The sequence below is a fragment of the Podarcis filfolensis genome (assembly GCF_964270895.1).
Source record: "Podarcis filfolensis genome assembly, chromosome: 18".
Classification (NCBI taxonomy): domain Eukaryota; kingdom Metazoa; phylum Chordata; class Lepidosauria; order Squamata; family Lacertidae; genus Podarcis; species Podarcis filfolensis.
In genome coordinates, this window is record NC_139622.1 from 10,095,371 (window position 1) to 10,109,503 (window position 14,133).

General features: G+C 47.6%; 2 protein-coding genes across 5 annotated transcripts in view; one reads left to right on the forward strand and one right to left on the reverse strand.

Annotated features, from left to right (window-relative positions):
* Window positions 1–14,133, reverse strand: part of GAMT (guanidinoacetate N-methyltransferase) — a 215,843-nt gene that overhangs the window by 116,008 nt on the left and 85,702 nt on the right. The gene's annotated exons all lie outside the window — the stretch shown is intronic.
* The window catches only part of APC2 (APC regulator of WNT signaling pathway 2), a 53,037-nt gene that overhangs the window by 30,576 nt on the left and 8,328 nt on the right, over window positions 1–14,133 (forward strand). For both annotated transcript variants that reach the window (XM_083594315.1, XM_083594316.1), the window contains exons 8-13: window positions 1,824–1,910; window positions 3,729–4,116; window positions 5,622–5,717; window positions 8,185–8,324; window positions 10,177–10,254; window positions 11,825–11,941. In XM_083594315.1, coding sequence (XP_083450441.1) covers window positions 1,824–1,910; window positions 3,729–4,116; window positions 5,622–5,717; window positions 8,185–8,324; window positions 10,177–10,254; window positions 11,825–11,941 — 906 coding nt within the window. The remainder of the gene's footprint in view (window positions 1–1,823; window positions 1,911–3,728; window positions 4,117–5,621; window positions 5,718–8,184; window positions 8,325–10,176; window positions 10,255–11,824; window positions 11,942–14,133) is intronic.

Here is a 14,133-nt window from a genome sequence, read left to right on the forward strand (position 1 = left end):
TAGCTTGTTTTGTTGTTGTTGTTTAGTCGTGTCTGCCTCTTTGTGACCCCCTGGACCAGAGCACGCCAGGCCCTCCTGTCTTCCACTGCCTCCCGCAGTTTGGTCAAACTCATTTACGTAGCTTCGAGAACACTATCCAACCATCTCATCCTCTGTTGTCCCCTTCTCCTTGTGCCCTCCATCTTTCCCAGCATCAGGGTCTTTTCCAGGGAGTCTTCTCTTCTCCTGAGGTGGCCAAAGTCTTGGAGCCTCAGCTTCAGGATCTGTCCTTCCAGTGAGCACTCAGGGCTGATTTCCTTCCGAATGGGGAGGTTTGATCTTCTTGCAGTCCATGGGACTCTCAAGAGTCTCCTCCAGCACCAGAATTCAAAAGCATCCATTCTTCGGCGATCAGCCTTCTTTGTGGTCCAGCTCTCTAGCTTGTTTAGGTAAATCCGGCACTGGAGGGGTGTTTAAAAGGAGAGGTTTTTTCATTTTTGCAACCCTATTTTTCCTGTCCTTGTGAGCTTCCCCCGAGGGGCAAACGCCAGGGCCGTGATTTGGTCCTGAGCCTCGGACAGAATAAGGATGGATTTGTGCCTCGTTCCAGGGACCAAACCGCTTCTTCTTCTCCTTTCCCCGTTCTCTTTCCCCAATGAGGAAGGAAAAAAAGCCTGGGGTTTTTTTTTGTTCAGGGGTCCCTGTGGAAAAGGGAGGCAGTTGCCGTGGCGACGAGAAGTAGGTCAGCAAAGCGGGGCGGGGGGGGGGGGGCAAGCTGGCCTGATGGCCGCAACCAGATTTGGCACAGCTGCCAACTTCTGTGTGTAAATGGGAGAAAGGTTTGGCCGGCGATAGCTGCCTTCTCCCGACAACCTGGTGCCACCAAAATTTGCCGGGACGCAAGCCAGGTCTGTGTGGCTTTGTGCATCCTAACCTCACCCCAAAATTTAGTTATTGGTGTGCGCTTTCCTTTTGGCAAATCGGAGCAAAGAGTAAAATGAAATAAATTAAGGATTAAGGGGGTGGAGGCGCCACGGCCCTTCTCTCCAAACGCAAGCAAAATTCTAGTCCTCATTGTTCTCAGCTTAAAAAGGGAATTGTGGATTGTGGAGAGGTCATCCCCTAATAATAATAATAATAATGATTTATTTCTATCCCGGGACGCGGATGGCGCTGTGGGTTAAACACCAGAACCTAGGACGTGCCGATCAGAAGGTCGGTGGTTCGAATCCCCGCAATGACGGGGTGAGTTCCTGTTGCTCGGTCCCTGCTCCTGCCAACCTAGCAGTTCGAAAGCACGTCAAAGTGCAAGTAGATAAATAGGTACTGCTCTGGCGGGAAGGTAAATAGCATTTCCATGTGCTGCTCTGGTTCGCCAGAAGCGGCTTAGTCCTGCTGGCCACATGACCCGGAAGCTGACCCATTAACCTGTATATAAATGTAAAATTATTATAATAATAATAATTGTATACAGCCCTTAATCCATAGATCTCACAGCCATCCACAACATAAAATTCCAATGTAACTGATTGATCGATCAATTGCATTTATTATTATTGATATTCTTTTAAAAATTATATCCTGTCTTCTGGGGAGCTCAAGGTGGCATATGTGGCTCCCCTTCTCTCTGTTTTGTTTTGGCTCAATACGACAACCCTGTGAGGTAGGCGAGGCTGGTCCAAAACCATCCAGGATGCTGCATGGCTGAAGTGGAGATTCGAACCCTGGTCTCCTGGAGTCCCAGTCCCTCTGGGGATTTCTCTGCCAGCATGGTGAATCCTGGCAGATTTGGTTTAAGAAAACAAAACAAAACAATTATTTTAAATGTGTTTCTTTTCCCCCAGCTCTGCGGGAAACTCTCCGGCCTGGAAGAGGATGGGAGTCTTGAGATTCCAACGCACCCTGAAGATGGGAATCAGCAGGGCAACAAGGTAAGTTGGTTTTACAGTGGTGCCTTGGTTCTCAAACGCATAGCTGTCAACTTACAGATTTGAAAATAAGGGACCAGCAGCCTCGAAAATAAGGGATCAGCAGCCAAAATAGGGGATTTTCCGAACACAGGTATGTTCAACTTCTGAGCCCCTCCAAGCCAAAGGCAGAAAGCCCAGCCAGCAGCCAAACAAAGCCTCAAGCGGTGGTTCCCACAGCGCAGCAACCCGGCAAAGGGGATGCAGCAAGGAAAACCACCGTCACCTCTCCGCTGGGAAGCGCTGAGCAAAGGCGAGTCCCCAGGCAACGCGGCCGATTTGATCGGCACAAGGCATGCAAGCTCCACCCCCCAGTCGTTCTTAGACTCCTTATTGGGTGAGCAACGCAGCCAAGCAACACAGTTGGAGCCTCCCTGGCCAGCAGGCAGGGAGGGAGAGGAGCTGCTTCCTTTGAAACCCGGGAAATTTAAGGGACATCATCAATAAGGGACAGCAGCGGGACATGGCGCTGGGATAAGGGGCTTTCCCGCCAAATAAGGGACAGTTGACGGCTATGCTCAAACGCCTTGGTTCTCCAACAACTTGGAACCCAAACACTGCAAACCCGGAAGTAAGCTCTATTACAGCTTCACCGTTTCTTTTTGTTTCCTTATCTCTGTACTGTGTCCTAACATACTTACATCCTTTTCTTTATATAATATATTTCCTCCAATTTTTTCCTTTCCTATTTTGTGAAAATTTAATCTGCGCACATCCAAGTACAGTGGTACCTTGGTTCTCAAACTTAATCCATCCCGGAAGTCCGTTCTGAAACTGAGGTGCGCTTTTCCATAGAAAGTAACGTAAAATGGATTAATCCGTTCCAGACTTTTAAAAACAAAACAGCAATTGAACATGAATTTTACTCTCTGAGACCGTTGATCCATAAAATGGAAGCAATAACCAATGGACTGTATTGTAGATGATGAAAATTAAAATTATTATTTTTCCTTACTTGCTCTGATGATAGTCATTGTTTGGATGGGGGGCTTTTATCCATTTCCACAGTCACGCCATCAATCAATCAATCAATCAGATGACTGGCTTCCACACAAAAATAAACCGAAAAAGCCTCAAAAACGCAAAATAAAGAGCAAAACCAAAAGCGCCAAATACAGTGGTACCTTGGTTCTTGAACTTAATCCATTCCGGAAGTCTGTTTGACTTCGAAATGTTTAAAAACCAGAACACTTACTTCTGAGTTTTCGGTGTTTGAGAACCAAGGCGTTTGAGAACCAAGGCTCCACTGTATTACTTTGAGAACCATATTCGCACAGATAATTTTTTAAAAAATCCCATTTGCTTTAAAACATTTGCTTCTTTAAAAAAATACAATTGTTTTTTCCAAAAAAAATTAAAACAAACATATACCTAAACAAACAAACAAACAAACATAAATCTCAACCGTATTTAAACCAAACTTTGTATCATTGTTAAGTGACTTCCTCGTATCCCCCTGGTTGAATTTCAGTGTATAACATTTCAACGGATTTCCAAAACCTCAATTCTTAAAAAATCAACTTAACTACTTACCATCTTTCTTTCTTTCCAGTTCAGCATTAAACATATTAATTCATCACATTACATGTCTAAACCCTAAGCCTATCTGGTATTTGCAAGCTTTTCCCATTAATTTAACTAAATAGTCTTTAAACATTTTTTCCGATTCATTCTCCATCGTTCCCCAATACTCCTTTACCCTTTTACAGCTTTGACATGAGCACCCCCTGGTGGCTACCTTTGAGACCTGCACCTGATTCTCCCTTTCCACCTTTTTTGCAGGTGGAGGTGGTATTTTGGCTCCTTTCCATGCTGGCCACCCGGGACAAGGAGGACATGTCCCGAACCCTGCTAGCGATGTCCAGCTCCCAAGAAAGCTGTCTGGCCATGCGGAAGTCCGGCTGCCTGCCCCTCCTCGTCCAGATTCTCCATGACACGGACCGGGAACCGGGGGCCCCTGAGAGCCCCGGAGCCGCCGGGAAGGACTGTCGCATGAGGGCCAACGCCGCCCTTCACAACATCGTCTTCTCACAGCCCGACGAAGGGCAGGCCAAGAAGGAGATGCGAGTCCTACACGTTTTGGAGCAGATTCGCTCCTACTCGGAGACCTGCTGGGACTGGCTGAAGGTTCACGGCAAGGAGGGAGCAAAGACCCCCGAGAGGGGAGCAGGTAAAACTAGCAGGGTCTTGCAAATCCCCTTCTCGCTCTCTGGGTAAAGGTCATTTTTACTAAGTCCAGCCAAGGGACGCGGGTGGCGCTGTGGGTTAAACCACAGAGCCTAGGACTTGCCGATCAGAAGGTCGGTGGTTCAAATCCCCGCAATGACGGGGCAAGCTCCCGTTGCTCGGTCCCTGCTCCTGCCCACCTAGCAGTTCGAAAGCACACCAGTGCAAGTAGATAAATAGGTACCGCTCCAGCGGGAAGGTAAACGGCGTTTCCGTGCGCTGCACTGGTTCTCCAGAAGCGGCTTCGTCCTGCTGGCCACATGACCCGGAAGCTGTACGCCGGCTCCCTCTGCCAATAAAGCGAGATGAGCGCCGCAACCCCAGAGTCAGTCACGACTGGACCTAATGGTCAGGGGTCCCTTTACCTTTACCTAAGTCCAGCCAAAGGCGACTACGGGGTTGCGGCGTTCATCTCGCTTTCAGGCCGTTTGTCCGCAGACAGTTTTCCGGGTCGTGCGCCCAGCAGGACTAAACCGCTTCTGGCACATGACGGAAACCAGAGCACATGGAAACGCTGTCTACCTTCCCACTGGAGCGGTACCTATTTGTCTACTTGCGCCGGTGTGCTTTCGAACTGCTAGGTTGGCAGGAGCTGGAATCGAGCAACGGGAGCTCACTCCGTCGTCGCGGGGATTCGAACCACCGACCCTCCGATTGGCAAGCCCAAGAGGCTCAGTGGTTTAGACCACCACGCCTATCAGAGGATGTTCGCCGGCCCGAGCTCTATAGCGCCACCATGGCAGCAGGCCAGAAAGGGTACTGCACAGAGGTTACTTCCAAGGCCTGGCGGGGGCCTGAAGTTCCTGTGCAGATTGTATTTTTGCTCATAAAGAGTTCGCCCCAGAGAGCTTCTGCTGGCCAGTGCTGGTGACATTGACTTGGCAGAGTGGCCGTTTGTCTCCTTAGAAATCGTCTTCCTTTTAACAGCAAGGACTGGAATCTTACTTGATCTTTAGAGAGGACGTATCTTAGGGGGAGAGCGTGTGCTTCGTGTGCAGAAGATTCAGGAGAGCATCTTCTGCCCCAAACCCTGGACGGCCTCTGCCAGTCAGTGCTGAGCGACATGGCCTGACTGCACCACAGGTGATCCCTAGGTTCCTTCGACTGAGTTTCAAGGCAGGGTCCACCGCCGAGAGAGGTTAATTTTTGCAAAGCTGCCCTTCTGAGCTCAACTATCTATAAATACATCTCATATACATCTTTTTAAAAATCACTTTTCTTGATTTTCCAATAAAAACAACCAATCAACATATCCGCAATTAAAAACAATAAACTAAAAATTTTAAACACAACCAAATTACAGTCCGAATTGTTAATTGTTAATTTTTCCAGGCTCCCCATAGTCTGGACCTCTGAAGAATATCTCCAATATCTTCTTCCTGCCTCTTCTCGTTGTTTTCATATTTTCTGCATTTCTCAACGCTTTATCATATACATTTTTCTTGTCAGGGCCCGTCCCTATTGAGCCGCAAATCTGCCAAGCCACGTGTGCTATCATGAAACTCTCCTTCGACGAAGACTATCGCCGGGCGATGAACGAGTTAGGTAAGTGGAAATTAAGTTTCTATCGTTCTCCTTCCCTCCCACAAAATATGACGCCGTAGAATCCCTTGTCTGTGACTGTTGTTGTTGTTTAGTCGTTTAGTCGTGTCCGCCTCTTGGTGATCCCCTGGACCAGAGCACGCCAGGCACTCCTGTCTTCCACTGCCTCCCGCAGTTTGGTCAGACTCATGCTGGTAGCTTCAAGAACACTGTCCCACCATCTCGTCCTCCGTCGTCCCCTTCTCCTTGTGCCCTCCATCTTTCCCAACATCAGGGTCTTTTCCAGGGAGTCTTCTCTTCTCCTGAGGTGGCCAAAGTCTTGGAGCCTCAACTTCAGGATCTGTCCTTCCAGTGAGCACTCAGGGCTGATTTCCTTCCGAATGGAGAGGTTGGATCTTCTTGCAGCCCATGGGACTCTCAAGAGTCTCCTCCAGCACCAGAACTCAAAAGCATCCATTCTTCGGCGATCAGCCTTCTTTATGGTCCAGCTCTCACTTCCATACATCACTACTGGGAAAACCATAGCTTTAACTATACGGACCTTTGTTGGCAAGGTGATGTCTCTGCTTTTTAAGATGCTGTCTAGGTTTGTCATCACTTTCCTCCCAAGAAGCAGGCGTCTTTTAATTTCATGACTGCTGTCACCATCTGCAGTGATCATGGAGCCCAAGAAAGTCAAATCTCTCACTGCCTCCATTTCTTCCCCTTCTATTTGCCAGGAGGTGATGGGACCAGTGGCCATGATCTTCATTTATTTGATGTTGAGCTTCAAACAATATTTTGCGCTCTCCTCTTTCACCCTCATTAAAAGATTCTTTAATTCCTCCTCACTTTCTGCCATCAAGGTTGTGTCTTCTGCATATCTGAGTTTGTGTCTGTGACTATCTAGCCATAATTACTTTCTGCATAAAATAAATAAAATGTGGCCGATATCTTCCCCGTCCTGCTTGTCTCTCGCTCTCTGTCCCCTCTCCCTGCTTTTCTCAGATTCGTGCCTTGCCAGGGGTTGAGCTAGATGCCCTTTGGGGTCCCCTTCACTCTACAATTCCACAGCTCGGCTCTTCTTCCTTTTTTTTTAAAAAAAAAAATTATTTATGCTTTTCAGGTTTATACCTTTCGCTAATTTTACAATCATTCCATTTCCAACCTTGACTTCCTTCCCCCTCTTCCCGCGCTGTTCCTTACATTCATTTTTAATATCTTCTGCATATCCAAATTAACTTAATTTGCTCGTTTAGTCATCTAAATACATACCCTTATAAAACTACGGGTCATTACAATAACCCTGCCAATCTTCTTATCTGCTTACAATTTATCTGTAAATATTCAACAGAACATTTCCTTTTTTTTTTTTTAAAGTTTGCCTTGATTTCTTATTCTTCCGGTAAGTTCCGGTAAGGAACAGATTTTAGATGAAGATTGGGAAAGAATCTTTCAGCAACCGCCCTTTGTTGCAACCTCTAGGATAATCTAGGAACAGGGGTTGACATTAGTACAAAAATGGTATTATACACCTGTAACGTTATATCATATTACAAAATCTAGAAGTAAGAACTGTTGGAGGAAATGTGGAGTGATGGGAACATACAGTCATATGTGGTGGGATTGTCTGTTAGTTAATGAATTTTGGAAACAGATTGGTATAGAAATATCGGAAATTGTGGATGGGAAGGTGGGAATATCTAAATTAATGGTTCTTATTAGTCTGAGTAGCACCAAGTTAAAAACAAAAGAGGAATGTAAATGGGTAAAATTGATGGTAACTGCAGCCAGACAGGTTATAGCAAGTAACTGGAAAAATGCAGAAGAGCTAGGGGTGAACCAGTGGAGGAAAAAAACTGAATAATATTATAATTTTAGAATATCTAACTGTGAAGATACACAGAATGAAAGGGTTTAAGGTCAGGATTGGTTTGAGAAGATATTGAATTATTTGGGTGGGTTTGAATAATTTGGGGCTATTAAAATGTTAAAAGTTAAATAAACCTTGTGGACGGAGGAGTGTTAAGGTATATAGAATTGAACATATGGTTGATTTGAATATGTTATTACAGTGGTACCTCGGGTTAAGTACTTAATTCGTTCCGGAGGTCCGTTCTTAACCCAAAACTGTTCTTAACCTGAAGCACCACTTTAGCTAATGGGGCCTCCTGCTGCTGCTGTGCCGCCGGAGCACAATTTCTGTTCTCATCCTGAAGCAAAGTTCTTAACCTGAAGCACTATTTCTGAGTTAGCGGAGTCTGTAACCTGAAGCGTATGTAACCTGAAGCATATGTAACCCGAGGTACCGCTGTATTGATTATGTATACCCAATGTATCAGCCACCTGGGTGGGTTTCACTGTTTATTTTTTACCAACAACCAAACACACAAAAATTAAACATTAAAAAAATACATTAAAAGAGAGAGAAAGAGATGCTCTTTAATACGTCTGGGGTCAAACACAGAAGCCTCCCTTTTCTTCTTCCTAGGCGGACTGCAGGCTGTTGCCGAACTCCTTCAGGTGGACTACGAAATGCACCAAATGACCAGCGATCCCCTCAATCTGGCCCTGCGGCGTTACACTGGCATGGCTCTCACGAACCTCACGTTTGGGGACGTTGTCAACAAGGTACTGTGGGGGGTGGGAATGCACTTCGGCTGAGATTTCGGCATCACTTTGGCCCACGGAATCCCAAAGCGGAGAAACGTCTGAGGTTTGAAGGCACTAAAAGAAAGTACCGTATTTTTCGCTCTATAGGACGCACCGGACCATAGGAGGGGGAGAAGGGGGGGGATTCTTAACCCCCTTCCATTTCTCCTTCCGCTTTGCTGAAAGGGCGCTGCACAGAGAGGGGAAACTGTGCAGTGCCTCTCCAGCGAAGCGAAGCCTGGAGACCAAGAGGGATCTGTGTGCACCGCCCCCTCTTGCTGTCCAGGCTTCAGGCGGCTATCCGCAAGCCTTCGGAGCGCAGCGGGAACTCCAGGGGCTTCAGCGAAAGCAACGCGTAGCCTCCGGAGCGCGGAGGGAGCGCTCCCTCTGCACTTCGGAGGCTTCGCGTTGCTATCGCTGAAGCCAAGGAGCCTGCATTCACTCCATAGGACACACACACATTTCCCCTTCATTTCTGGAGGGGGAAAAGTGCGTCCTATAGAGCGAAAAATACGGTAACATGCGGGGGAAAGTCCAGGCACCTGCAACCGGATCAGGGGAAAGGCTGAGTGCGAGCGAAGCATCTATAGGGGTTCCGTGGGGCAGCGCCGGAGTTGTAGGTCCCTATCGGACTTTGAAAACATAACAATCATCATCATGCATTCTTTATACCCCCCGCCCATCTGCCTGGACCTCCCCAGCCACTCTGGGCGGCTCCCAAAAGAATATTAAAAAAATGATAAAACGTCAAACGTTAAAAACTTCCCTAAAGAGGGCGGCCTTCAGATGTCTTCTAAAAGTCAGATAGTTGTTGATTTCCTTGACATCTGATGGGATGGTGCCACCACCGAGAAGGCCCTGTGCCTGGTTTCCTGTAACCTCGCTTCTCGCAGGGAGGGAACCGCCAGAAGGCCTTCGGAGCTGGATCTCAGTGTCCAGGTAGAATGAAGGGGGTGGAGACGCTCCTTCAGGTATACTGGGCCATTTAGGGCTTTCAAGGTCAGCCCCAACACTTTGAATTGTGCTTGGAAACGTCTGGTGTTTCAGGACCAGTGTTATATGGTCTTGATGGCCGCTTCCAGTCCCCAGTCTGGCTGTCGCATTCTGGATTAGTTGTAGTTTCCAGGTCACCTTCAAAGGTAGCCCCACATAGAGCGCATGGCAGTAGTCCAAGCGGGAGATAACCAGAGCGTGCACCACTCTGGCCAGACAGTCTGTGGGCAGGGAGGGTCTCATCCTGCGTACCAGATGGAGCTGCCCTGGACACAGAATGGACCTGCGCCTCCATGGACAGCTGTGAGTCCAGAATGACCGAGAGTCCCAAATGGTCCTGGTGGCTGCTCCCAGTCCCCAGTCTGGCTGCTGCATTCTGGATTAGTTGTAGTTTCTGGGTTACCTTCAAAGGGAGCCCCACGTAGAGCGCATGGCAGTAGTCCAAGCGGGAGATAACCAGAGCATGGACCACTCTGGAGGGACAGTCTGTGGGCAGGGAGCTTCTCAGCCGGCGTACTAGATGTTTTGAATTTATAATTTTCTGCAGTCGGTCCAGCAAACCGCTGAACAATGCTTTCTTATATGGTGGGGTAGAGGAGCACTGAGGGTGAGTTTGTGGAAGCAAAGGGGAACACCCCCCAAAAAAAATAGGTTGGGGAGCCACCAGACCAGTGTTTATGGGCGCATTGCGCTTTGGAGGCGAAATGCAGAAATGAGGAACATTTGAAGGCAAAAGGGGTGAGCTGGTTTTGATGGGAGACCGCAGCAGTTTCTCAGATGATGACCCTTCTCCCCACCTCTCCTCCCTTGTTTCTCATTTTGCCCCACCCCCACCCAGGCGACGTTGTGCTCCCGCCAGAGATGTATGCAGGCCATTGTGGCGCAGTTGGCGTCTGAAAGTGAAGAGCTCCACCAGGTAAGGATAGCTCAAAGGCGGCGGGGGGGGGGTAAACTGTGTCTGCCCACAGCAAGCTTCCCGAGCCGATTTTCACACAGTTCTGTGCAGACTTCCACAGCAGACTTCCACATGTGTCCACAAAAGACTTCCACACTTCCTCAGACTTCGGCAGAAGACTTCCACATACTTCCACACACTTTGGCAGAAGACTTCCACACACTTTCACAAAAGACTTCCACAGACTTCAGCAGCAGACTTCCACACTTCTGCAGAAGACTTTCAGACTTCGGCAGAAGACTTCCACACTTCTGCAAAATACTTCCACACACTTCTGCAGAAGACTTCCACACTTCCACAGACTTTGACACCTTGGCAGAAGACTTCCACACTTCCACAGATTTCAGCAGCAGACTTCCACACTTTCACAGAAGACTTCCACACACTTCTGCAGAAGACTTCCACACTTCCACAGATTTCAGCAGCAGACTTCCACACTTTCACAGAAGACTTCCACACACTTCTGCAGAAGACTTCCACACTTCCACAGACTTTGACACTTCTGCAAAAGACTTCCACACACTTTGGCAGCAGACTTCCACACACTTCCTCAAAAGACTTCCACACCTCCTCAGACTTTGGCAGAAGACTTCTACACTTCCGCAGCAGACTTCCACACACATCCGCAAAAGACTTCCACATACTTCCACACACTTCTGCAACAGACTTCCACACTTCCACAGACTTTGACACTTCTGCAGAAGACTTCCACATACTTCCACACACTTCTGCAGCAGACTGCCACATTTCCTTAGAAGACTTCCACACTTCTGCAGAAGACCTCCACATACTTCCACACACTTTGGCAGAAGACTTCCACACTTCTGCAGCAGACCTCCACACACTTCCTCACCAACCAGGCACCCCTCCAGATGTGTTGGGCCGGTGTGCAGGGTTGTCACAATGAGGAACGAGCGTATCTGTCCATTTCACTTTCTCTCCATTTTTGTCCCCTCCCCCCTCCACTCACTTTCAGTTAAGTTCTCCACATTCCCACATTGGTTTGTAAAAATTACAAAAAAAAATGGGGGGGGGGGAGACATCTGTGGACATTTGTAGGCATTTTAGCATATATTTTTCCCGATTTACATTATTTATTTTTCGCACAAGATTTCTATGTCGCCCAGATGCAAAGGCAAAATGACGACACAAAGAATAAAGCGGTGAAATTATCAGCAACCCCCCCCAGCTGAAAACCACCACTGAAAACCGTTTTTTAAAATAAAAAAAACCGGTAACCTAAAAACCAGATTAAAACACATTCTATACACCTGGATAGGCTTCTCCGAATGGAGATGTTTTTGGCAGGCGCCGAAAAGAGCACAGGGAAGCCTGGTGTCCATTGGCAGGGAGTTCCATAGTTTAGTCCCGGATCAGCAAATCCCTCTGAGTTTAGCCAAGTCACACGCGCACACACACTGCAGCCTTCTAAAGCCGCTGGCTAGCGTCATTTGAACTCTGTGCCCTTCCAAGATCAGTAATCGGCTTCCCTCCGCTCCCTTCCTGATCCTCCTCTTCTTCCTCCTCTCAGGTGGTCTCCAGCATCCTCCGCAACCTCTCCTGGCGGGCCGACATGAACAGCAAGAAGGTGTTGAGGGAAGTCGGAAGTGTCACGGGTCTCATGCAGTGTGCCCTGCGGGCCAACAAGGTGAGCCGGGAAGCGGCTAATAATAATAATAATAATAATAATAATAATAATAATTGATTATTTATATCCCGCCCATCTGGCTGGGTTCCCCCAGCCACTCTGGGCGGCTTCCAACAGGATATTAAAAACACAATAAAACATCAAACATTAAAAACTTCCCCAAACAGGGCTGCCTTCAGATGTCTTCTAAAAGTCAGATAGTTGTTGATTTCCTTGACATATGAAGGGAGGGCGCCACCACCGAGAAGTCCCTTTGCCTGGTTCCCTGTAGCTTCACTTCTCGCAAGGAGGGAACTGCCAGAAGGCCCTCGGAGCTGGACCCCGGTGTCCGGGGTGGAGATGCTCCTTCAGGTATACTGGGCCGTTTAGGGCTTTAAAGGTCAGCACCAATACTTTGAATTGTGCTCAGAAATGTCCTGGGAGCCAATGCAGGTCTTTCAGGACTGGTATTATGTGGTCTCAGCGGTTCGTTGCTTGCCAACAGTGGAATCTCGTTGGGGCAAATGCGGCAATGGCCTTCCGCTCTCTCGGACAACCTGCAGCCAATCGGAAGCTGCGAGTTGGTTTCCGAACGTTTTGGAAGACGAACGGACTTCCAGAACGGATTCCGTCCGTCTTCCGAGGTTACTACTGTACTGCACTTCCTCTGACAGTCTCAGGGTAGTTCACAGCTCCCGTGATCATCTGGGAGAGAAGCCCACGGTTGATTTAAAGCGGTCTCATAGTGCTCCGTGGGTGGCACTGTGGGTTAAACCACAGAGCCTAGGACTTGCCAATCAGAAGGTCGGCGGTTTGAATCCCTGCGACAGAGTGAGCTCCTGTTGCTCAGTCCCAGCTCCTGCCAACCTAGCAGTTCGAAAGCACGTCAAAGTGCAAGTAGATAAATAGGTACCGCTCCGGCGGGAAAGTAAACGGCGTTTCCGTGCGCTGCTCTGGTTCGCCAGAAGCGGCTTAGTCCTGCTGGCCACATGACCCGGAAGCTGTACGCCGGCTCCCTTGACCAATAAAGCGAGATGAGCGCCGCAACCCCAGAGTCGGTCACAACTGGACCTAATGGTCAGGGGTCCCTTTACCTTTACCATAGCGCTCCAAATGTCTGGGGCAAACACATAACAGGAAGGATTCGAAACCTGCGGGACCAGAGATTCTTAGCAGACTGGGGTAAACATTTGAACTATCTAAAAAGCAATTGTAATAAACAGATTACGCCAGTAGGACTGCAAGAAGTTCTGTAAGGAGGATTATGTGAAATATCGCAAGGAAGATTAGCAAGAGAATTATTAGTTAACGATAATTAAAAGTACAGTGGTACCTCTGGTTGCGAACAGGATCCGCTCCGGAGCCCCATTCGCAACATGAGGAGAATGCAACCCATGTCTGCGCGGCTCGCGACTCGCCACTTCTGCGCATGTGCGTGACGTCATTTTGAGCGTCTGCGCATGCGCGAGCGGCAAAACCCGGAAGTAACCCGTTCCGTTACTTCCGGGTCGCCGCAGGACGTATCCTGGAAGAACATAACCTGAACCGAACGTAACAAGACTGTAATAGAGAAATTAAGCAATGCAGAATAAGTGATAAAGAATGGAAAATCTTCAGAGGTTGTTGATGGAAGTCCAAAATATTGTATAAGATAATAATTTATGTTAAATGATTGTTGGAAATGACATGTTAAAAAAATCAATAAAAATGTGTAAGATAAAAAAAGAATTAAAAGGCACAAAAGAATAATAATACAGTGGTACCTCGGGTTAAGTACTTAATTCGTTCCGGAGGTCCGTACTTAACCTGAAACTGTTCTTAACCTGAAGCACCACTTTAGCTAATGGGGCCTCCTGCTGCCGCCGCGCCGCTGGAGCACGATTTCTGTTCTCATCCTGAAGATAGATAGATAGATAGATAATACTTTATTCGGCTATAAGCCCACAAGGTAAAACCAATCAATAAATAAAATAGCATTTTACATTCTAAAATATCAACTAAAATATTTCAACGCATAATCTCCTTCACGTTACATACAATTTCTAGATGTACCATATTGTGGCCTTGAATATAAAGATGGTGGATAGAGTTTACTAGATTTTTAATAGTCATGCAGCATTCCATGAAGTCTTTTATATGAAAGAACTGAATTCAGAAATCTGGCAACCTGTAATGTTCTATAAGAGTCAATGTCCTGGAGTAGATAAGCTAGA